This window comes from Amblyomma mixtum, chromosome 9 (assembly GCF_055824585.1).
Source record: "Amblyomma mixtum isolate Tamu chromosome 9, ASM5582458v1, whole genome shotgun sequence".
Lineage (NCBI taxonomy): Eukaryota > Metazoa > Arthropoda > Arachnida > Ixodida > Ixodidae > Amblyomma > Amblyomma mixtum.
The window spans coordinates 79245714-79270012 of record NC_143020.1 but is presented as its reverse complement, the minus strand read 5'-3'; the positions used below and the strand labels follow the sequence as shown (position 1 = coordinate 79270012).

The 24299-nt window shown below is 44.5% G+C and overlaps 2 protein-coding genes across 2 annotated transcripts in view; one reads left to right on the top strand and one right to left on the bottom strand.

Moving 5' to 3' along the window:
- LOC149329846 (TNF receptor-associated factor 2-like) overlaps positions 1 to 7930 on the bottom strand; it is a 32914-nt gene extending 24984 nt beyond the window's left edge. The window contains exons 1-2 of the mRNA XM_089560572.1: positions 7737 to 7930; positions 8 to 305 (exon numbers count right to left, since the gene is read on the bottom strand). Coding sequence (XP_089416698.1) covers positions 8 to 247 — 240 coding nt within the window. The 5' untranslated portion in view covers positions 248 to 305; positions 7737 to 7930. The remainder of the gene's footprint in view (positions 1 to 7; positions 306 to 7736) is intronic.
- A 1537-nt stretch (positions 7931 to 9467) lies between these two features.
- LOC149329845 (TNF receptor-associated factor 2-like) lies at positions 9468 to 23189 on the top strand. The gene is made up of 10 exons (XM_089560571.1): positions 9468 to 9566; positions 14375 to 14631; positions 15523 to 15621; positions 17174 to 17332; positions 18590 to 18664; positions 19691 to 19768; positions 19859 to 19951; positions 20909 to 20989; positions 21970 to 22035; positions 22903 to 23189. Exons 2-10 carry the CDS (start codon positions 14401 to 14403, stop codon positions 23026 to 23028), a joined length of 1008 nt encoding a protein of 335 aa, XP_089416697.1. The 5' UTR covers positions 9468 to 9566; positions 14375 to 14400; the 3' UTR covers positions 23029 to 23189.
- The last annotated feature ends 1110 nt before the right edge of the window (positions 23190 to 24299 follow it).

Here is a 24299-nt window from a genome sequence, read left to right as displayed (position 1 = left end):
TGCTTACCGAAGATCGGCCACCTTGCCAATCGCAAATCAAGCAGGTGAAATAGTTGGCGATGTCTGTGTGCACATCGGCGCACTTTTGGCAGAACACGTGGCCTTGGCCATCTTTGAGGCCCATGGGTGTGATGGCATTGCACGTCGAGCACAGGAGCTCCACACGGAGCTGCGTTTTGAACGGTATCTCGATTTCATTCAAAAATTCTTTGTGGTCTTTCAGCTTGTAGCACAGGCTCCCCTCCATCTTGAATACCGCTTTGCAGACGTCGCTCTCCCGGCGAACAGCGGGAAACCGGCGCGATCTGCATGAAGCACACAGCGAGTAAAACAAAGCCAGAAGAGGTCACACACCACTTTATAACACGCTGTTAAATGCAGCATTGTATTATGGTTCCTAATAATAACACAATTCGTATTTAGACAAAGATACCTGACAAATTCGATGCTGTAGCACATCAACAGATTGATAATATTGGACCACGTAAGCCGAGCCAGCATATCAAGTCTACTCTGGATCTGGCCGCTTCGCAAAATTTATCACTTCTGCCGGCGTTTGTCTTTAATCAAACAAAAAAAACGCGATATAGAATGCGCCAGCGGAAATACGCATGCTATTTGTGACTTCTACAATGCTATGCAATAGTAAAAATGCTTTTGATCTTTTTAAAAAATTAGTACCCACTAAATACAGTTTCTCAAGTTGACAAAAAAAAAAAAAATAAAGCGAGGGCAGCACTGGCGTCCGGCTAGCTCGACAGCGCATAAAAATGATTGAAGGCTGTTGAAGAGATAGATTGTAGTTCCTGGCACACAGATCGACCCAGTTACGAGGCTTGGCAAAGGTAAAGATTATTGCGATGTTGATTTGATTTAACTTTATTTTGTTGGTAGAAGAGGGGGTTTGCTAAAGGGCGTAATGACAGGGTTGAATTTTATGCACACGAGATCATGGTGTAAAAAACCTGATATTAACCCAGAGAAGCCGAACACCAGGCCCAGAAAAAAATTGTAGAAACCCGATCCCGTTCATCTAGAGTGGTGGGTAAATGTGGCGCTTGGGCGCCGCTGAATAGACGCGACAAGAACACAGGCACAAGCTTATCGCCCCTAGAAACACCACTGCGATAAGCGTTCAATTCGTATTGTATGCTCCGCTGCATACCACTCGAGCGCTCTAGACAAGTGTTATCGTATCTGCACTCAGTGGAACGCCGGTGGGCAAGCGCCAACACTACTGGGGAGGTGGAAACAGACATATCCCGCATACGAGGCATTTGCTTAACAGATTAGGCCATAGTTTCAGCCGGCTGCAGGGACAGCACTGCTAAGAACTTTCACAAGATCAGTAACAATTGTTTATGGCATTTCCTCACTGCATTTACCCTAAGCAGTCCAGGATCGGAATCGGTCGGCTTCTGGTTGGTTGGTTTATGGGGCTTAACGTCCCAAAGCGACTAAGGCTATGAGAGACGCCGTAGTGGAAGGCTCCGGAAAATTCGACCACCTGGGGTTCTTTAACGTGCACTGACATCGCACAGTACACGGGCCTCGAATTTCTCCTTTAAAGAAATTCAGCCGCCGCGACCGGGATCGAACCCGCGTCTTTCGGGCCAGCAGCCGAGCACCATAGCCACTGAGCCACCGCGGCTACTAGACTGTAACCTAACCACTGCACTAGCCAGGCTGTTCAGTACACCCACATTAAAGGAACGTGCACTGAAGAGGAACCTGAACTCGTCTTTTTGCCGCGGGAACTCAATCTACAGGTTTCGAGCATTCTTAGAAACTGCGACTTAGTGCCCTGAGTGGCCGATTTCCTTAATTAAATCGAATTAATGTCCGGCTCTCGCCTTTATTTTTTGAATTCTTCCCGTACGGTGGGCGGAGTCGACCAACGCGTGGAGTGCCTTTCGGCCAGCTCCGTGGAGGCTTTGCTTTCGGTTTATTTTGTTTTTTAGGTTTCTATGAATAAATAGTTTCATTCGCAGATAATATAGCCGCAAAATAAGCCCGCAGAAATAAAAATACGCGCGGACTATCTGCTACTACGGATTACTACGCATTACTCCGCCGATGGCAGAGCGGCAAGCCGCCACGGGACTGGGTGAAAGGCACTCCACGCGTTGGTCGACTCCACCCACAGCACGGCGAGAATTAAAAAAAAAGGCGGGAGCCGGACGTCAATTCGATTTAATTAGGGAAATCGACAACACAGGACAATAAATCGAAGTTTCTAAAAATGGTCGGAACGTGTAGATTGAGTTCCAGCGGCAAAAAGACGAGTTCAGATTCCTCTTCACTTCACCTTTAAGAAGAACGCCGAAGATGGTTTACGGTTTGGTTTACGGGTGTTTGACGTCCCAAAGCGACTCATGCTATGAGGGACGCTGTTGTGAAGGGCTCCAGAAATTTCGACCACCTGGGTCGTAAAAGTTGAAGTGTTGAAGTTCCAGCATGCCCTTGTTCGCCGTATGCCATGTTCTCTTCATGTTCGCCGTTAGGCACAGAGCAATCTTTCGAGAGGTGAGTAGTTTGACTGAAATCTGTAAATTCTCGGAGCAAGTTCTCACTTCAATATTTCGTGTGACTCTTTCTCCCTAATTCTGTGATCGTGTGATTGTTTGTTTCATTTGTTCTACGTAGCTTTTGACTATATCGATAAAAATGGTGGTCCCCAATATGCGCCAAAAGGCAGCCCGAATTTCGTTGGCCAAAAAAGTGGTATTTACAACTCTATTATGCCCTTTATCCCCAGCAGGTATCTAGATTATCATAGTATGAGCGTGCAGATTTCAAAATTATCTTCTCAGCCAAGAAAGACAGAAAGCTGGGCCAGCCATTAAGAGATATTTCAACTCCATCAAAATTCGACCTCTGCGGCCGGTATCGAACAAGCGGCTGTCGAGTTTCGATGGAGCCGAAATTCTAGAGAGTAGCACATGTAACAGGCGAAGGCCGGCTAGTTGGTGGTTGACAATGGAGTGCATATTGCAACCGCGCAAAAGGACGAGGGACGAAAAGAGTTTGTCCGCGTTGTGTCCTGTGCTTTCCTCTCTTCGTCCCTCGTCGTTTTGCGCAGTTGCATTATGCACTCCATTGAAATTCTAGAGGCACGTGTACTGTGAGATGTCAGTGCACGTTAAAGAACCCCAGGTGGTCGAAATTTCGGGAGCCCTTCACTACGGCGTCCCTCATAGCCTGAGTGGCTTTGCAACATTAAAATACATAAACTAAACCAAACCGGGACTTATGCAAAATGTTTTACAAATTACAGCGGTGCGAAGTGGTGTGGTATTTATTCCTGTTGAAGTGTATATACAGCCTATCAATCTTTGACCATGAACTCAAGAGCGTCGACCACCGAATCGATAAGAGCCTATGGAAAAATACCATCATACACAGTCATACCACACGCGTTTGAGCAATGAAACATTCGGTGCAATCGTCCTGTGCTAAGCCATTGCAGGAGCCGTGTGCAACCCCACGTTTCCTTTGGACACGCATCGCCTTTGCTTTGTGAGCGCTGTCATCAAGTTATAAATAAAAGGCGACGTGGTAGTACGGTAGCAACATCTGACCGCACTATTTTGCTGATAACTAAGCACTTGGTTTGCTAGAGGCAGTAAGGCGGTAAAACGTCGCCATTTATCATCTGTTCTCAGCGCCACGCAGAAAACATAACAGTGGACGATAACGGACTCGAAAGCAAGTAGAGATGGGTCGGTTATCGGTAAAAGCCTAGCGGAGGATAATACTTGCACTGGACTGTTCACGGCAAACCCGCGTCTAATCTCGCGCATTTCGTGGCTGTGTTCCGTGATGCGGCGCTTATCGACGCCGCGGTGAACGCTCGTGCTTTCGCGTTAATATACTGGAAGGTTGGTTATTGGTTATTGGGGTTTAACGTCCCAAAGCAACTCAGGCTATGAGAGAAGCCGTAGTGAAGGGCTCCGGAAATTTCGACCACCTGGGGTTCTTTAACGTGCACTGACATCGCACAGCACACGGTCCTCTAGAATTTCGCCTCCATCGAAATTCAGCCACCGCGGCCGGGATCGAATAGACTGGAAGGGTGTAAGTACTTATGCTTTATATCTCCTTAAATGTTGTCGAACGCTTTGAGGGATTCAGTAGTCCTAACTGTCGCAAACCCGAAGTGAGCAATGCCTTGAATGTTTATACTCATTACGTGCTACTGACCACTGAAAATTGTGACTGAAAAGGTAAGTGCATTCAGTGACTTTTGTGCACATTTTGTTGTCGTGATACGCCTCTTTTTTTTAATTTGAATTCAATCTTTATTTCAAAAATGTGCGTACAGTCTTTAGAATGAGCACCAGGCCAAAAGCTAAGCTAAAGAAAATAGCTTGAAAATGCCTGTGGCTCATCCAAGAGCCATTACAAAATAATAAATTAAATAAACACATACATTCGACGGTGGCAGGTCGCATACGAGCCCACTATAGAAAGAATTTAAAATATTTACTATTGAACGGATTGCTACACAGAGATGTAGTTTGAAGCTAGAAAAAACAATTAAAACTGAATAAGCGCATTTGAAAGTTATACACTGCTGGGTTGATGAGAAATGGGAAAAGGACACCGATACATACACAAACTACAATGTATGAAAAGAAGTTATGGAATGTTATTTACAAAGTACACTTTTAAATCATGTGGTCTGAGGTTATACATGCTAAGCTGGTTAGATTCGTAGCTGTTTAGAACATTAGGTATAAGGAAATTAAGTGCTTGCTTACCATAATTCGTTCTGCCTTATTATACTGCCTTATTATCGTAGATGAAAGAAGAGTGTGTTCTATGTCGCGTCTCATCGTCTGCTCCCTTTGCTGAATCGAAATGGTAAGTTTATATTTCTGTGCAGCGCTATTTTCAGCGCTATTCGCTATTTCTACACAGCTAGCAACAAGTTTATCATACCCTGCCCGTGCCCATTTATGTGCTAGTTGAAACTTTTTTTCGCGTCACTCTTCTGAGCCTGAATTTGTGTTGTGGATAGGAAAGGATAAATTATTGCCGTTGTTAAACTTTGCACCATTTGTTCTCACAGGATGAGAAAACCTCGATCAACACAATTTTGTCAAATGCCATTAGCCTAGGGTAACCGAAAACAGCTGCCAAAATGGGCGCTACACTCCTTGAACTGTTCGTTATGGGGATTGAGTAAAGCATTTGGTATTTTGGAAAGTTTACTCCTTGAAATTCATAGTTCCACGAAGAAGACAAAACCTGCCCTGCGTATCTGAAAATTGTGTTGCTAGTCAGCACTCATGTCTTCTTTCTCAGTTCTTGGCTCGTGTGTCGCAGTGAAATTCGAAACGTTCCAGCATTCCTTTCTTTTTCCAATCGACACGTACCCTACACGTCGTTATATGACATCATTGTGAAGTTGACCACTCAGTTCAGAGATGGCGCTCACTACACACCCCGAGACGGCATGTTCTTAACGTATGTCATAGAGTTTCTTACTATTACCTAGAGGGAAAGCTGGCAGCCCGTCTATGGGAGTTTGCATGGCGACCCCTCGAGACCACTTCAGCCACCATGGGCGCTCAAAGCATCATGGGGCGGTGAGCTATTTGTTGCGGAACTGCAACTTTTGGCCAAAAAATAATAGAAAAATTAAGCTGTTCGATAACTACAAACGTCCTAATATTCAATATCTTGTCTAATGATTGGAACAAACGAGCAGAAAAGCATTTAAGTGCAAAGTTTGCCCAAAATAAGAGACGACTAGCTCTCCTAGTGGCCTAGTAATGAACACTGTAAAAACTAATATTTCGTAATTAACAGGCGCACTTTTAAAAGTAAATATGTTTTCAAAAAAGATGTTGTTGCTTAAATACTATAAGAGGTTTTTTAATGGCATTTCGGAAAAGTGAAACCTTTTATTGGCATCGTGTGTCGGCGCGTGTCGTCGCGTTTTCACTACTATGGGTTTTGCACACTGCGTTCGCGCGAAAGTCGTCTGGGCACACACGAACAGAGTTTTCGGAATGAAACATCTTAGTAGTGCCACTCCATGTTTCTGAAAAATTACGACTGTGCCGCAACAAGTAGCTCACCGCCCCATGATGCTTTGGGCGTCCATGGTGGCTGAAGTGCAGCGCCGCCAGCTTTCCCTCTAGGTAATAGTAAGAAACTCTATGACGTATGTGCTGCTATACAAGCTACGCTACCTGCTGTATATTCATCCTTATTACTCGGTTGTTCCGGCGGGTAATTCGCTTGATTTTTCTTGTTCTGAGAGTGCTCCAATAGTTTCTCCAGACTCTTATGCCACTCAGCAAGCACCGGCGATCAACTCAGTTCAAACACGCCACCAGAAATATGCAAAGGACGATGGTAGCACTGTAACGTTTGGCCACCCGTGTAAGGTAAACATGCGTTTTCGGTCTGCGAGAGAGCACCTAGGTGATCAGTAACACCGCAGCCGAGCTGCGTTTAGCGCCCAGCTGACGTTGAACTTGTAGCATGTTTTGCAGTTGCCTAGCATTTTATTGTTGTTCAGAACTGACATAGGCGAATTAATCGTCGTAAGAGTAAATGTGCCTGAAGCAGACAGCAGCAAGAAAGAGGTGAGAAGGGGGGAAAAGCAACACAGGTGTAGAGAATAGAAAGAAGTGTAAATGTAATCCCTGAATTAATATACCGAGATAAGAGCGTAGTGTTATATGTTATCTCATCTAACTCCACTGTGATATTTAAGGAATGCTGATGTCAGCGTCAGCTGCGCTAACAGCGCGAAAATACGTCACTAATTATGGGCTAACGGATTGTAAATTGTTAGTTTTAACATCCCATAGCTACGCATGGGCTACGAGGGACGCGGTACTGGAGAGAACCGGGTTAATTTACACCAGTCGAGATTGTTTACCGTCTTGTGACTATGCGTACCACGCACGTGCCTTTTACGTTTAACCTCTACCGAAATTAAACAGCCATGGCAAACATCGGATCCGTGACCTTAGATCAGTAGCCGAAAGCGAAAGCCAATGCTCCAGCGCGGCGGTTCATTCTGGAATAGCCACAACTGAAAGCAATGTAACTACAGGTAAAGCACACTAAAATTGTTAGGTTGGTCATGGATTAGAACAAAGTACGCGACAACGAAAATAACCCCCAAAAAAGTCATAAAAAAGTAATAAGTCATAAGTGAAAAGTCATAAAATCTATGAGCTGTATCGGTAGTTTTGCTAATATTGACTCTTTCAGTGCAGGTTGATATATCGGAGTAAGTTCTAGGTCGCTCTCACGAGCGCTGCAGTTCGGCTATTAACGCGGACAGAACTGACTCGAAGATCTAGCCCATGATGCTTTTAATTATCGGGCACTCAAGGAATTGCTTTTATTCTGCACATGATGGTGGATTGGTTCTATAATCCCGGAATTGAAAGTGAAGCCACATCAACTAGAGTTGTGCCTGATTACGAGATATGTAATATACAATGACGTTTTACGAGATCCGAATGTCTTTCTGCGAGACTAGAGTTATTCGGCATTGACGCAAAAAAGTGATCCCAAACATAAGCCTATAGGCTGGCGGCCAACACCAGCGATAAGCGCTGTTTTGAATGCGCTCGTACTGCAGGGACGCAGATGTTAGGCGTGGGTAGCAACCACTGAAATGTCTTCTTCCATATTTCATGGAATGCTCCATGTTTTTGTATAAATCTTGAACCTGTGTTCCTAGAGAAAAAAGACGAGCTTACCTTCACAGAACGCTTGCTTTCCGTCGGGACAAGCAAACTCGACAGCGTCCACGATCCGCAGTGCATAGGGGCGTCCAGTCGCCACACGCCGATAAGATACGAGCTGAAAGAGGAAGTTTGCAGCAGCGGCCGGAGCTGCGTTCTTGCAAAAAACACACACTGCGCTCAGGAGGTGGTGCCATCTGTGGACAGCTATTAAAACGAATTGCGAGCGCTGCGACAGCAAAACTCTTCGAAAAGCGCGCAAGAAACATTTCGAAGGTAACCTGTCTACTCTCATGGAAGAGCCTAGTGATTAGAAATGGAAATCCATGAACTCCAGACGTTGGCAGCAATAGACGGCAAGAAAGCTGAACTAGACGGGGAAACCGCGAATTTTACATTGACACTTGTTGAAAACCGGACCAGAGAACTTCGGAACAGAGCGCTTGGGCACCCCTGTAGCATTTCGCGACATACCGAGTCACACGGCACGGTTGCAAGCCGGAAGGAAAGTCAATTAAATTTGCTTAGGGGGCTAGTTGGTCGATCATACTGTGACTGGGGAGCGCTAGGTTCTAGACAAGGGAACAACACCACAAAGGGACATAATGAGACGCGTGTCTCTTGTCCAGAACCTAGCGCTGGCATGATGCAACTCGAAAACAGTTAATCGAGGCCAAGGGCAGTCTAAAAAATTAAAAAAAAATAAATCTGGATAGAAGGAAGACAAGAGGAATGAAAATAGGTACAAATGAATAAAAGGTAACTGTATACTCCGGGCTTATGCCAGGGCTCCAGGTTGCATATTAGTGCAGGGCCAAGTGTTAGTTCGGTTTATTGGGGGTTAACGTCCCGAAGCAACTCAGACTATGAGGGACGCCGTAGTGAAGGGCTCCGGAAATTTCGTCCACCTGGGGTTCTTTAACGTGCACTGACATCGCACAGTACACGGGCCTCTAGAATTTCGCCTTCGTCGAAATTTGGCCTCCGCAGCCGGGATCGAACCCGCGTCTTTCGGGTCAGCAGCCGAGCGCCGTAACCACTGAGCCACCGCGGCGGGTTCCAAGTGTTAGTGTAGGACCGCGTGAAAAGCAACTTTTAGATGTAAGAGCAGTGTGTATGCTATTGTACACCGCGCGAAGGAATATAGTATGATTACAGTGTAGTTCATACTTCCTCAGAGGCTTTAGTAGAAGAGATGTAAATACGCTTTATGCGATGTTCGTAATGGGATGACACTGAGCGCATCATTCCCATCGTTAGCACTACAATATAGCCCCCTCTGTGCTATATAAGAACACTTATCTCCGCACACGAGCAAAAAATGGTGCTAATAGACGGCAATACGCTTGTCTAGAACACGTTCTTGGAGCATTTCGGCTGAACACGCAATATTTAGCCGTAACATTTGGTTAAAAATGTGTGAATACAAGCAAGTGCGGTTAAACACACAGGATTTCATCGTCATTTTTCGTCTCCCTGGTCGAAGGGGTTTTGGGAGCTGCGAAACACACAGTTCGGTCGTTCTGGACGTGTTTTACACTCTGTGCACGCACCTAACCCCAATCCAGAGTGAGCTGTTTAAAAAGTGCTATCCGACCGCTGCCAAAGAAATGAAACACCGACGGTCCGCCGGCAGCAGACGCCGTACATGGAAATCTTTTTTAGCTCCGGGCAGCACATGGGCGAACGCCGGCGCTATCTGGTTCTCGTTTCTATGGCAGCACGATAAGCCGGCCGTACCCTCACTTCCTTCAGTAACGTCAGCGGCGCTGGCAGCGAGCGGAGGCTCGGAAGGCGGTTCCTGCTTGTTTCGTCCCGTCGGTGGAGCAGCGGCAACAAAGCCAGGTTTGTGGCTCTGTTCAATTTCTTTGCAGTAATTGGGGAGCCCAACACTTGGTTAGTATGTAAAATAAAACGATAATTAACCTAACATTGCGGCAAGCAGCGATTACAGATATACAGCTAGCCATTAGGCATAGCACGTAGGCCTGAGTCGATATGCGAGTCAGACTAAGCGTGCGCGCGATAACACAGCTGCAGGAAGTAGTGCATTTTGGAAAGAATCACGGGTGTTTTTTGAGTACGAATGGTTTTCGGAGGGACATGTGACTAGGCATAGAGTACGATACGCTTGAAGGGCAAATTTCTGTACGACGCCTTGAATCCGAAGCGAATCGCAGAACATGTACGATGTGAAAGCAGTAGTTTCGTAATCGCACTTCCACGCATTTAAGCCAGAACTGCATTTCTTGCGCTTGTTCTAGTCTTACGGGCGATAGTATGGTGTGCACGAAGTGCGTAGATTGAATAAATTGTTTGAACAGTTGTATGTTCCCCGTCCGGCTGCTGCTTGAAACTAGACATTTGTAGTTACTCGTGCGCATGTTTTCTTTTACTCGCGCCTTTAGTCGGGTATGATCCTTTACAGGAGGCTGCAGTGTGAACTGAACAACTACAGTTTACTCCAGCGTCAAAACAGCCGCCGCGCTGGCTCAGTGGTTATGGTGATCGGCTGCAGACACGAAAGACGCGGGTTCGATCCCGGCCGCGGCGGTCGGAGTTTGATTGAGGCGAAATGCTAGAGGCCCGCGTACTCTGCGATTTCAGTACACATGAAAGAACCCCAGGTGGTCGAAGTTCCCGGAGCCCTTCACTACGGCGTCCCTCATAGCCTGAGTCGCTTCGGGACGTTAAACGTCATAAAAAGAATATAACCAAACTGTTCGCAAAAAGCGAAACAATAGACGACGACATACTTGTAACAATGATTGCGTTCAAATCCGAAGCCTAAGCATAAAAAACAAATGTTTCCGCGAAATTATATCAGCAATGAAAAGGGTGCCGATGGCCATTCCTGTAGCGAGCAGCTCCATATGAGGCAGCAATGGTTTTAATGGTAAATCAGAAAATCTGGCTGATATTTAAGACACTACACAAATGTATTTTCTCGAATGTTCTTTGATTTTCCATAGTTGAATTTTCTTACCAATAGTATTGATCGCCGCTGTGTTATTTTCTATGGCACATACCGGGCTTGTTTAACAAAATGGTTAGTTGTGTTTCCGTGGCCCCGGCTTCGCGGATTTCTGCATTGAACGGCGCTTTTTTTCCTGGTTTTGTAGACGGCTTTATTTGCGCCGTAAACGGCCCTCTGAAGATCGTTAATGTTTACGATAATAAAACCAATACATTGATTGCCATAGCGTTCAGTTAAAATCGCGGTATTGAAAATTCGTGAAACGGCACTTTGATACACTGAATGAAAGGCACCCGTGTGCTGTGCTATGTTAGCACCCGCTCAAGAACCAAGGTGTCTTAAATAAATTATAGACCTTCAGTACGGCCTCACTCGTAGGCCAAGTAACTTCGTGACATTGAGCCGCACATGACATACCATGCAAAGATTTATCTTGCCAAATGATAGGTGCTGTGATGAGCAGCGGGTGCGCAAACATGGTTTATGGGGGTTTAACGTCCAAAAGCGACTCAGGCTATTGGGACGCCGTAGTGGAGGGCTCCGGAAATTTCGACCGCTTGGGGTTCTTTACCTTCCACTTACATCGCACAGTACACTGAACTCTAGTATTTCGTCTTCATCGAAATTCGACTGTGGCATCCTGGATGGAACTCGCATCTTTCGCGTCAGCAGCCGAGCGCCATAACAACTCAGCCACCGCGCTGCCTTCTTCGTTATCAGTGAGACAAAACAGCACTAACCAATGTGCATATTTGCTGTCGCGCATTGAAGATAATAAGGTGGCTGCTTTGATATGGCTAGAGATGGCTGCTTCATTTTCCGTTTCAACCGGTTCTTTCATGGCTCATTTCAAATAAAGGCGAATTTTTCTAGTTTTTCGACAAAAAAACACTAATGGTTATTTTTTCCAAGCATCTGAGAAGTATGCTACTGCCGAAATACTTTGAAAGTGTAATACCATGATGCACGTAATCAACACAGGGTTTGTGCAGTCATTTTTGCGTCGAATATGAACATTAGCCGTAAAGTCATGAAATCCGTGAATAAAAATGCATTAGTACTGGTGGCAAACCCTGGCTGCAATAAATGGCGATAGATGTTAGACGAAGCTGCCCGTTTTGCAAAGAACGTTTCTTGCGTGGCCTAGTTGGTATAGAAAATCGCCTTATAGCAAATTGAGAAGCGCTAATTCCCCCAAAGCACAAAAATTAAAGCTAAAGAGAGCGCACTATAGGAGCTGCCAGTTCTCATTGCACATAAATGTTTACAAGCAGCATTAAGGCTAAAGTTTCAGAGTGCTGGTAGCCCAGTTTTTTTTTTTGCAATTGTTAGAAAGTTGTAATTTTTACAGAAGGAGGTCTACGTAACCAAATACGACTCAACATGCCCTGCACGTATCTTGAAAGGTTAATTGAAACACACTAAAACACCTGAAGTTACTGTTCGAGAAATTCTTCATTGTTTGTTAAGCAAATGCGCGCTTTTTTTTAAATTCCTGCGCCGGGCGCCGACTAAAAATGTGGCTTTTTGTATTTCAACTTCGTTTGCTAGCTTGGAGCTTAAAGGGGCAATGTCAGTGCTGCACAACTTGTCCTTAACGTCAGAGTCTTAGCCTTTCAAACCCAAACATTTTCCTCACTACCTCGTTGCTACTTTCTGCTACAATACAGCGAGGCTGCTCAAAATAAATGCGAAATTTCTTAGTTCTAATCTGCTAGATTGTGTGCATTTATGCAAATGAAATTTTGTTTTTCTTTTTCTGTGCGGTAAGGATTACCGATGCAGTAGGTTTCACTTATAGACAGAAAATTGGAGAACATTGCGTAGGTGTTCTCAGGTCTTAAATAGAAGCCTATGAAGACACCTGAAGAGGAAAGTATATAATCAAAGTATCCCGTAAGTACTGACGAATCAGGCCGAAAATTGGAGGTAGCAAAAATGCTCGACATTAAATTGCAGATAATGCAGCAGGCTATGAAGAATAATGACGTGAGCGCGTTTACGGGCAGGAGTGAAGCCGTGTCATTTTGGCGAGTTTATCTTATGCTAGAAGAAACCATAACGAGGAAAGGAAAGCAAGATAATGCCACGCACCAATAACCGATGGAGCCTGTAAATCCCCGATGATTTGCGAAAAAAAATTCAACGCATTCAAGACAGGAAGAGTGTAAAGGAGACGTTTTTTTTTTTTCTGCGATCATCTTACGGCTTTACAAAGACGAAACAACGAAGTAGCGTTGTACAAACTTCCTCTAATGTTCCTTAGGGTAGTGCAGTGAATTCCAAAGGAGGTGAGCGCAGCGCGGGCGGTACAGCCAGCCGGTCAGATGTAATTGGGAAGTTTTTGGAGAGAGGTTGGCTGCTGGTGATAGAGAACGCTGCTGTTTCGAGACTTTGGCCGAGGCATTTATAATGAAGTGCTCGAAACTGGGCTGATGAAGATGAGGACGCATAGGCACATCACATATTATTGCACAACAAATAAAGAGTTTGGAGCATGAGACTGATATTATCCAGTTTTACTCAGTCGAATCGAAAAAACGCAATGAGGCTTGTAAATTAAAAAAAAAAATAGACAGTCTCCATCGTTGTCATCATCGTAATCAATCGAAAAAAAAAAGGCCGCCACGGTGGCTTAGTGGTTAGAGCGCTCGGCTGCTGACCTGAAAGACGTGGGTTCGATCCCGGCCGCGGCGGCTGAATTTCGATCAAGGCGAAATTCTAGAGGCCCATGTACTGTGCGATGCCAGTGCACATTAAAGAACCTCAGGTGGTCGAAGTTTCCGGAGTCCTTCACTACGGCGTCCCTCATAGTCTTAGTCGCTTTGCGACGTTAAACCCCAATAAACCAAACCAAACCAAACCAATAAAAAAAAACAACTTTTTAACACCTCTTGCACTTCCTGTATAACGCATGTCTTGGCGGAAAGCCGCAGGGGGTGGCTCAGGGGTTGTAGCATTCCGCTGCTGACCCGAAAGACGCGAGTTCGATCTCGGCCGCGGCGGTCTAATTTCGATGAAAGCGAAATTCTAGAGGCCCGTGTACTGTGCGATGTTATTGCGCGTAAGGGAACACCAGGTGGTCGAAGTTTCCGGAGCCCTTCACTACGGCGTCTCTCATAGCCTGAGCCGCTTTGGGACCTTAAACCCCCATAAACTAAACCGTAAACTTAGCATATCCTGGCGGTGTTACAGAATTTTCTTGCGCTCATGTGGGGGGAGTGAAATAATCAGTTGCGTGCGAAGAATTAGTTATTCAGCACGTTAAAGGAAAAGATAGTTGGAAAAACGCGAAGGAAATGTGGTTTGCTCTAAGGTTCGGAGCCAAAACAAGATGTCTGCATAAAATCGAGGCTCTGCCTTTCAACCTGAATTGGAGCGCATGTTTGTTGCACCTTCGTTTTTTGCTCTTTATCTACGATAGGTTCGATACTCACGGGGCTGGATTTTGCCCTTCTGAAAGGTTTCCCTCGAGTACCAATGAAAGATGGGAGACTTTTCAGTATCGCCCCCCGCCCCCCCCCCCCCCCCCCCCCCCCCCCAAAAAAAAAAAGCATACTGACACCGTAAATCAGGTTTGTCATCATTACCAAGCTCTTGCTAAAGTAATATCCGCTATCACTCTAAAAAAAAGTGATTTCCTGCATTCCTGCATTCTTTTTACATTTTATTTCAGGCTTCGAGGAAACCAGGAGGAACACAATGACTGTGCATAAGCTTCTAGTCAAGGATCGGAACAACACATTTAAAGGCAATCTGGTCACATTCACCACCGAAGTTCCGCCTTCTGTAAAGTGCTCACTATGTGGAAACATCTCTAAAGAAATGCGCAGACTTCCCTGCGGACGCTTGTACTGCCAGCCATGCGCGTACATGCTGGACGACGATGAAGCGATCGAGTGTGGCGACGAGTGTACGCACGAGATTTCAGAGGTAAAGATCGCGATGCTTGTTTAGAAATACTGCTGGTGGTCTAACATTACGGAAGGAAAATTAGCATGCATCTGATAACTGTGGCGTGTGTCGTCACCTACACTTCAACTTTAGGACGCCTATATCCAAAATGTCTGTCGATATCTATATCTGTGGAAGAGCGCGGAGTAGTAACGTCTAATCAACATAGCCAACTATGAAATTGACATCAGGTGATTGTTAGCGGTTTCAGGTGCCCAATGTGCAAAGTCCTGTTGGGCTTTCTTCACCTGGTGATAAGAGCTGATACTGACCGCTGCAAGTGAAGTCTCAGTAATTTCTTACAATGGCTTGAGATTGGTCACCACCAATCCTATCAGTGCCGATTTTAAAGGAAGTATGCCCGCAGGCGAACGAATATATCAATCTTTGTGTCATGGCTACTTGCTGACCGCGTTATCGTCGGCTTAGGAGGTGCAGAATGAAAGCCTTATATCGAAGAAGGGGCATTTCCTAAAGCGGGCTCTTTTGAAGGTGCTTTCCAGAAGCCAACTTGTGACGAGGATGAACCTTAATGAGGCAAGAACAGCTTGCCAAAAGAGCGCCACGGGACAATGTGCTTCCCTTTGCTCAAGGTGTTTCCAAATGCCGAATTTTCAACATACCAGCTCAGAGAAGCTCACCGCTAGAACGGGGTAATACTTGTGCCCATCGCACAGCAGCTGTGTGCCTGGCAGTAACTGGGATAAAGTTGGGATAACTTTTCAGTTTATTCACTAGCGGTCTTCTCAGCGCTGCATGTGGGAAAATATGGGGGCGTGTTCGTGGACGCCCGCACAATACTGCGACCGCTCTCTCGTTCACTCAGAAGTTCTTAGTTCGCGACGATTTGACTTCTTTTTCCCTCTGCAGTTGGTAGACTCCGACGAAGCATTCCAGGAGGCACTGCTGCTGACTGCGATGTGCCCGAAGCAGGGATGCCCCTACCAAGGATCGCTTGAAGAAGTCATGGTAATAGATGGGATCCACACCGGGCTGACGCATGGTCGTCAGTCTTTCATTACCTCTGCGCGCTGCACTCCCGGTGTATCACTTATAACACTACTTCCACAACCTGAAAGCGAGAATTCAAGAGCTAAGGCTAACGTTTCCGGTGTCATGCTTCCTCACAACGAACTTCAAGGAAATATTGCGTTGTTTAAAATACAGGGTTGTTTGCTTTGACAAATATACTAGATTTTCTTTTGACCCCTGCTTGGTACTGCGTAGATCATGCTTTATATTATCTTGGCATAATGAGCTGTTGATTGCTCTATTATCATGTTATCGTTACCGTAACAAGGTGCTCATCAGCCCAGTACGACTTATTTTTGGAAATATATTCTCTCCCCTGGAACTATAACAGAGAGCGAGTGCGGATTTCTGCAATAGAGAAAAGAAAGGGATTCTAATGCATGGAGCGTTCAGTGAACTTTGTTTTCGAAGTTTGCTCTACTTGGCGTGACGACAATCTTGATGATTTTGATTTTGAAGTTGCCAAATGCTCAATACAACTCCAATATCACAACAATGTCACGTGGTCACAAAAATTTCGTTTTACAGGAGATTCTGCCATGTTGCTTAAGGAACAAGCAAAACAATTTTCCTGTCGGAAAATTTCTACTTATTTATCATTTAATTATCAATATCATAAGCCTATTACAGGCCCAGACAGGAGAGGGCACACAAGAATGCATGGGTCATTTCAGCGACAGCGTTTCGTAACATGCAAGAATAATACACAACATGAACGACAACAACAAAAACACGTCAATGTGCCAAGCAAGCATACACAGGGGGATTGTAAGCCAAATAAAAACTCATATTCATGATGTCATGAGTCTTAGCAGTAAATCCAGGCGCAGCTTTGGTACTTCACTCAGGCAAAGACTGCAAACACACTTCCAACTTTGACACAACGCCTCAGCAGATCGGGCTTCGACAATGTCACTTGGGAAGCCCTTCCACAGTAGTACACAAAATGGAAAAAGGGAGTGCTTGTGAGCGTTACATTGCAATAAAAACGGTCGAATACATTGACTCTGAATCGTTATACTGGAGTGACGGCTGAATAGCTTTGAGTAGTGATTGTTGCTAATATTGGCATGGGCATGACAAAGCTGGGTAAGAAGCTTCATACACGCCAGCTTTGACCGAGTGCAGGAAATGATTTTAGTACGCTTACGATTTTTTAGTATGCATGTCATTGAGATTTAGTCTTAAGCGCTGTTTATTTAGGTGGAACTACATCGGAAGAAAGGAAATAAGGGATTTTTGAATCGCCTGAGTTGTAACAAAAATAGGCCTGAGGAAGAAACTGCGCCAATGTCATTGCTTTGTTTGGATCGAGCCGTATTGTTCGCCAGTCGCTTTTTGAAAAACATTGAGAATTTCGAGGACACTTCTACTGAAAAATCGCCGCTTAGTTTTGCAAGTGCGGGGCGAAAATATTTTTGGAATGCGCACTTAGGGGTCGTCAAGTAAGTATCTAACGGTTTATACCTAATTTCTTTCTCTTTTCAAGGACCACTATAAAAGCTGTACACTGAGTACGGCGAAATGCACGCTGTGTGGAGAAGACGTTGCTGCAAAGCTGATGTCAATGCACGTAGCAGAGGTTTGCGAATGCAGGCCGCAGTCCTGCCCGTACTGTGAAATGGAAGTGGAAGCCCGAAATCTTGAGGTAAGTCTTCTCGACACCATTGAACGTGCGTTAAGTGCTAGATGGGGGCATTCGTGGAAATCAAAAACCAAACAATATCGAAGCGGCTTCTACGTATCTCGCAAGGCATATCAGATCACATTGCATTTGTGAAGATTGCACAAAAACGGACAGCTTTGGTGGTCCTCCGCACTCATAAATGTAAAGAAGCCCTACGGGAGCTGCACATCTGCTTTTTTTAGTGCGCAGCTCTTTGGCGTCCGTTCCTGGGTTTCGCGTCGTCGTCGGCGTTGTCGTCGGCCTCGTAACCTGCTCCGCCCCCCTTTCATCCCCCCAGCGCTAGCAGCGACCGACTGATACCGCTGGATGCCGCTGACGCCGCTAGAGAGTCAAGATAACGTGACTGCATAGAACACCGTCGCCGCCATGCAGAAAGAGGAGGAAAGGGTCCCCCCCCCCTGTTCTTGTGTGGCGGATAGGGTGCTCTTCAGTTGCCGACGCGCCGGCTATTTCACGTAGGCCCCGGCACGTCGACGAATACGTGACCACCTTCCGACGGCTAGACCTGGTTCTTAGCGCTGCGGAAGCGAGGGTATCATATTGTTTGTGTCGGCATCGGCGGCGTTGTCCCTGAAACCAACTCCGCAGCTGGGGTTGACTCACTATCGAAAAGGTGAAACAGCTTATTTGCTGCGCTCAAATTTCGCATTAGGAAGTAACGTAATCGTCGGTAATTTTTTTTTCGCTTATAGTATTAGTGCTGTTCAGTATGATGAAAAACTTTATACATGAAGGAGTTGTGTTATTGTGTGTCTGCGGGTAGATGTAAAATGCCATTACATCATATAAGTTAAGCTGATCACAACGAATATTCTAGTGGGACGTTTGAAATGGTTCTCGCTTATCGTTAAAAGACATGAAAAGTTTTGTCGAACCGACCTTTACTGTTGAAGCCAATTTTACGGGCACTGAAACAGTCGGGATAACATGATGGGTGGCAAAAAACTTTCACAAAACATTCTAGCTCAGGATTTTTTTCTCAGTGAAATCCGAAAACTTGGTAGTCCGAATGGGAGTGGTCATTAAGTGTACACTGTAAGATATGTAGCACCTTAAGGTTTCAGATTGACGCTGGGCTAACAGCAGGACATGCGGCATGAAACATGGAAAGGGATTCCGCAGTCATTCGCTGACATTCTTTGGTTCTGAAAGAAAAAGCACAGACTACCTTGCTATCTAGAATGCAGCTCCTGATGAACCTCCTCGATACGCTTCCAGAGTCACATGGAAGACTGCGATCTCAGGCCGGCAAATTGTACTTACTGCAACGAAGAGTTCGATACCTATCTTGATGTGAGTACTTACTGAATTGCCACCACTATTTTTACTCGCTTCCAAGAATTACACAGGAAAACGAAATGAGCTGAACTAACAGAACTTGCTAAGTTCGCCGTTGCTTATGTATTTGCTGTGTAGTACATAGTAAGGCAGGCAATATGTATTTGGAGCATACCCCTACTTTGACATTATTACATGTTAACGCATTTCAGTTGGTGTCATGAGTCCAGTGTATATCGAAACGCTAGGTTTCCTAATAATTTCAGTTAGGCTGCGAGATTACTTATAATTAAATGGAAACAGTCTTAACTAAATGTTACATTACAAGAAATGTTACATTAGATGGCGATCATTGCTCTCCAAAGAGATGTTTTTTCTGGAACACAAAGGATAGTTGCCTAAAAACACGTTGCGTGGAAAGTTTGCTGTATATTGAACTGATCCTTTAACTAGCAAAAAGCCAATGTTGGCACCTTTTACCTAGAATAGCAGAGAGGATAGCGGCACCTACGGCAGCCAAAAGTCATAAAATGATGAATAGTTGAATGGTATGTATCGAGTGAGTTGTGTTTACAGTGGAGCCCTCAGTGTTCACTTTATCGGTGGTTATGATACAATGCTCCTTGGCACGAGTTTGCATTTGTGATGTCAGCCACGGAGGCCACATTTCAGTAAAACGACAAATTCTGAATCTATGCAGTTGTGTGTGCGACAGCTTTAAATATACCCGATGGCACGCCATGAATCTGTCAATTCCTCCGGGGAAGTGTGATGGCAAAGAATACGTTTTTGTGTTTGCTAAGATGAAGTGTATTGCAACCGTATGATGAGCCTCGTCAGAGAATAAGTTGTTCACATCGTTCATGTCCCAGAGTCGAGTCGATGTAGCGTTTTTGGAAGAGCAGAGAATGTTTTCAATTCGTGTTTGGAAGGCCACGTTTGAACAAAGTGGAGGTGGTTAGTGGGTCTTCACATCATAAATGTGCCTTGTGGGAGCACAGCTTGGAGTTATGTCTCACCTAAAATATTTTCTGGCTGCAGCTTAGGGACACGCACATGGATGTCTGCCCTAACAAACCTGTAAAGTGTCCTTACCAGCGATTCGGGTGCAACATTCAGGTACTTTTGCTTTATTCGGTCTCTATTAACGAAGGAAAAAAATAGACCCGTTGTAAAGCAGATAGGCACTGGATTCTCTTTTGTTTCCAGGTATCCAACAAGGAAATGGAGAACCACTTACGCTCGCCCAGGCACGTCACCCTTCTTGTGGATCGTATTGTTAACTTGGAAGCCCAGAATCGGGTAAGTGGTGGAAGTGACCGCATGAGTGTCCAGGGATGGTTGATTGAAGTCTTTAATGTGCGGTCTGAACAAAAGTTTCAAAGCTACCTTTGCAAACATTTACTTTACAAGTCTTGGCCTAATCTCCTCATCTTAAGTACAGTTCACCGAATGAATAAGGCAGCTTCATCGACATTCGGCCATGACTATGCAGATAAATGCGTATTTGTCTGCTTGTTTCAACCGTACGAAAGTGAAGAAAGCCGGTGAAAATTCTAAAGTAGAGGTAAAATAAATATAATGAGGCGACCAAATACCCATTTATAGCTAAGACTACATTTAATCTAATTAAAGTAGACAGTAATGCAAGCTGGCTACGTCAAAGGCGTCCGCTATTACGGTGGAACAGATTTTATTTTGAAAGCTCACAGCACCAAGAGTTGGCGGATTTGTTTGACTAGAGCGACTGAAAGCACACCACCGTATCAAGTATTGTCCGTGGACTTGTGGGAACATTGAGGATTCTAAATCTAGAACGCTGATGTTCAAATCGATCAAACGTATATAAAATGGAATAGAGAAACTGTAGCTCCTGACATGCACGTACTCAAATTTTCATCAGAATGTGATGCGAAGGACCCATAAAACAACTGCACGTAACAGCGTTATTTGAGATAGTTGCCTAAAAGCACGTTGCGTAATGCAACGTGTCTCATATATTGCACCATCTAGCCCAAATTGACGTTCTTCTAAACGTAACAGCGTACCCGCAATATTACTGCTCCTTAAAGTGCCCGTTCAGTTGCTGCCACGTTCTGAAAGATTATATTTAGTGATAACGAAATAAGCTGCTTTGCATTTCTAGATAGTGAACTCGAACCTAAATTCCCATCACAAATGCGTTCTCTGAAGAAAACTGGAAGGAAGAGCTGGTGCCAATTCAAGCCAGCTAAATTTCACCTTATTCTTTCTTTCCAGGAGTTAAGGAATGAGAATGATAATCTCAAAGACATTGTTCGCACCATAGAGGACAGAGTTCGTACCATAGAAGACAAACAGGTAAGGACACAGCCTAAATACAGGCCAGGGCCGCCGCGGTGGCTCAGTGGTTATGGCGCTCAGCTGCTGACCCGAAAAACGCGGGTTCGACCCGGCCGCGGATGTCGAATTTCGATGGAAACAAAATTCTAGAGGCCCGTGTATTTTGCGATATCATTGCACGTTAAAGAACCCCAGGTGGTCGAAATTTCCGGAGACGTTCACTACGGCGTCTCCCGTAGCCTGAGTTACTTTGGGACGTTAAATTCCCTAAACTAAACTAAAATAAATGAAATACAGGCCAATATTTCCGAACGAATCCATAACTAGCCATTAATATGGTTACAACAGAAATTCGACGACTGGGAGGGTTACTATTTTATATATCAACATTTGAATAGTAGCCTCCGTTGACGAGTTCTATTGAGATCTTAGAAATATATTGTGAGAGCAGTCTTATTTCTCTAATAAATGATATGTCGGTGCTTGCGACCGAAAATTTGAAGGGTTTGTCTCAACAAGTTGACATAAATCAATATTGTGGCTCATGGCTACGGATGTCCGCTCTTGAACACTGGGAGTGTTATAAGAACTGCCGGCGCTGTATTTCACTATTTCAGTCAGGTGTAAATGAAGAAATATCTCTCTGCAGTAAGCATTAAGGAATGCGTACTGATGACCGCGAGTTTCTTCGGTATTGCCTAGAATTGTCGCCCGGCCGCTGTATCGATGTTGAAAACTTCGTAACGGCACCGACGAATGAAGAAAAGGAGGCACCAAATTTTGGCAGAGACGAGGTCTTGCCATATATTGAGTGTCTGCATTCTAATACGAATGAAACAAGATGTAATTCCATTATTTAATATTAAAATCGCATGAAATAGCTTGAGTTGAGCTCTGTACTTCAAACGTGATATCCGTATTCTTATTTAAGAAGTGTGACTGCTCATGAAGCGAACAACTGATCCTAATTAAAGCTTTCCGGTCTTCATTGATGACAGACAACGGAGGAGTGCCTTCGAGCAAACATGGTTGACAGCCAGGAAGAGCTCATGGATAAAATAAGCGTAAGTGTACTTTTTCATTACGTCTATCAGCCGTGACGTATTTGCTTATTTGTACTTCATTCAGCTGCAGCAGTCGGAGGAAGTAGCTTGGTCAGTTGTGTCGGCTGACTCTACTGAATAGCGGGTTGTGCTGAATTTGGAGATAGAAAAGCTTTGCGGTGTCCTAGAAATGAGGAATTGGAAAAAAATCAGCCACTCCGGAATCAGCTGGAACCAGTATGTGCCGGATTTTGAATCACTCTAGGGAATACTGGGGTTTCGCTTGGATACGTTGGAATGGGCACTGAATGCATTGCAAGCTCAATGGGTTTCCCTATAAATGCCTAGAACACAATGCAAAAGAGTTTTGCTTGAAAAATGATGGCCGATTCTGCAGTTGCAACAAGCGCTGGGCCACACTTGTCTTAATGATTTTGCTTTGAGAAGGCGTTCTGGCAAGTCCACAAAAAGTAAGGTTTTCAATGGCTGAAAACTGCTCCTCTAACAAGGCTTCTTATCGATGATGAGGGTCATGAAATTTTCGTTAGTTTTTTTACCGGTACTTAAAAAAGCTGAAATTGAGCTCTTTTAAAAGCACTTAACGTTCCCATGTTAATTAGTTGACGTCCATAAACACACTATAAATTGCCTTCCAACCTTAGTATCAAGCCTAATTAATTGATAAGCAAATATATTCCAAGATGACAAGCCATGAATAGCTGTGTGACTTTGTACATATACTAAGTAGGCCAAGATCTCGTGCCTGTGAATATTAGCAGCGTATAAATTTAAGCTCACTTTAGTCAACACTTAACCGGATCATGTTTCATTTATCCCTTCGGGGGATTTGTTGCTTGGATTATTGCGATGCGTCTTTGCTTGCCGCAGGAACTACAAGCAGCAGCAATGCAAACCCAGCCAGAGGTGGATGCAAGAATTAAGGAGCTGGAAGACAAGAACGCTATTCTTCAAGAGCCACTAGACAAACTTCTGCGTGAAATAGCCGGACTGTAATAACACTCTGGCCTTGTACAGAACTGTGTGCATGAAACCGGTTTTTTTCTTTGTTTTGAAAGGGCTCAGCATAAGTTTGCGGCTATCATTAAGTGCTGGTGGATGTGCTGCCATCAATCGTTTTTCTATCAAAGAATAAAACTCCGATCATTTCAACAGAAGCCGCGTAAAATGCTGTAACTCTGTCGCAAGCCCCAGTTAAGGCTAATGCTCGATTCAGAGCTTCGCTTGTGGCGTAATAAATGTAGTTGCCTTACGTTGTATTGTTAGCAAAAAGATGCTGTAGATAATTTCAAGGTAATTTAAAGATATTCTTGTTACGCCACAGTTTTTCGAACACGTCGTAGACGAAGCCTCTGAAATAAACACTATAAATACTTCAGATAGGCGAAGTTATAGCAGTGTGCTATTAATAAACTGCCGCCTTGGTAGGCCGTTTGGCCACTTGAAACAGCCGAGGCGGAGCTGAGTGCTTTCAATTGAAATTCAGCGGAGTAAGTTCATTTCAAGGAAATTTAATGTCCCCTCAAGCACGACATTACAAAGGTTGCATGTATTAAGTCGCAGGTGCGGGATTGGTGGATGATGCATGCAACTCGACAACCCACAGAAAACTTTGTTGACTATACGCCGCAAAAAAACATTGCAATCATGCGGAGTTCGCTTGGTCTCTGCTTCTGGTAAAGTTTCGGCCGTTTTGTTATTTTTAGAACGTCGATAGAAATGATCGCGATGGCTCACTTCAGTAGTCGGTAATTTCCGTGATAGTCCTGAACCTTCATTTTCCCACCCTAGGCCTAAGAAGGAGTACGAGAGTTGCCCTGCAGTATACCGTCACCAAAGATGCCTTTAAAATGGCGCAGAAATATACAAACATTTGAATATCCCTAGATTCGGAGCGCTACGAAGATAAAGCCTTGTGCACTAAGAAAGGTTAGAAAAATCGTTGCGAAATATTGTTTCTAAACAATAAGGGAAATCGCATTATTTTCTGCTACTGTTTTCAAAAAGCCCTTGCGGCCCTATAGAATCGAAACAGGCTTGAGAAAGAGTCAGCTATGGGACCATCCGCAAAAAAGTTGTCTGAGAAAGGTAGTCTATATTGCAAGTATGAGCTGTTCACGTATATTTTTTTTAATGGGGAATTGTGTAGCTATCTCTGATTATTTAGTATTGCTATTATGTGCACTGTTACATTTGTTATTTTATTTCTGATAAGCTGAATTCATCAAATACGGAGCCCTTCACTACGGCGTCTCTCATAGCCTGAG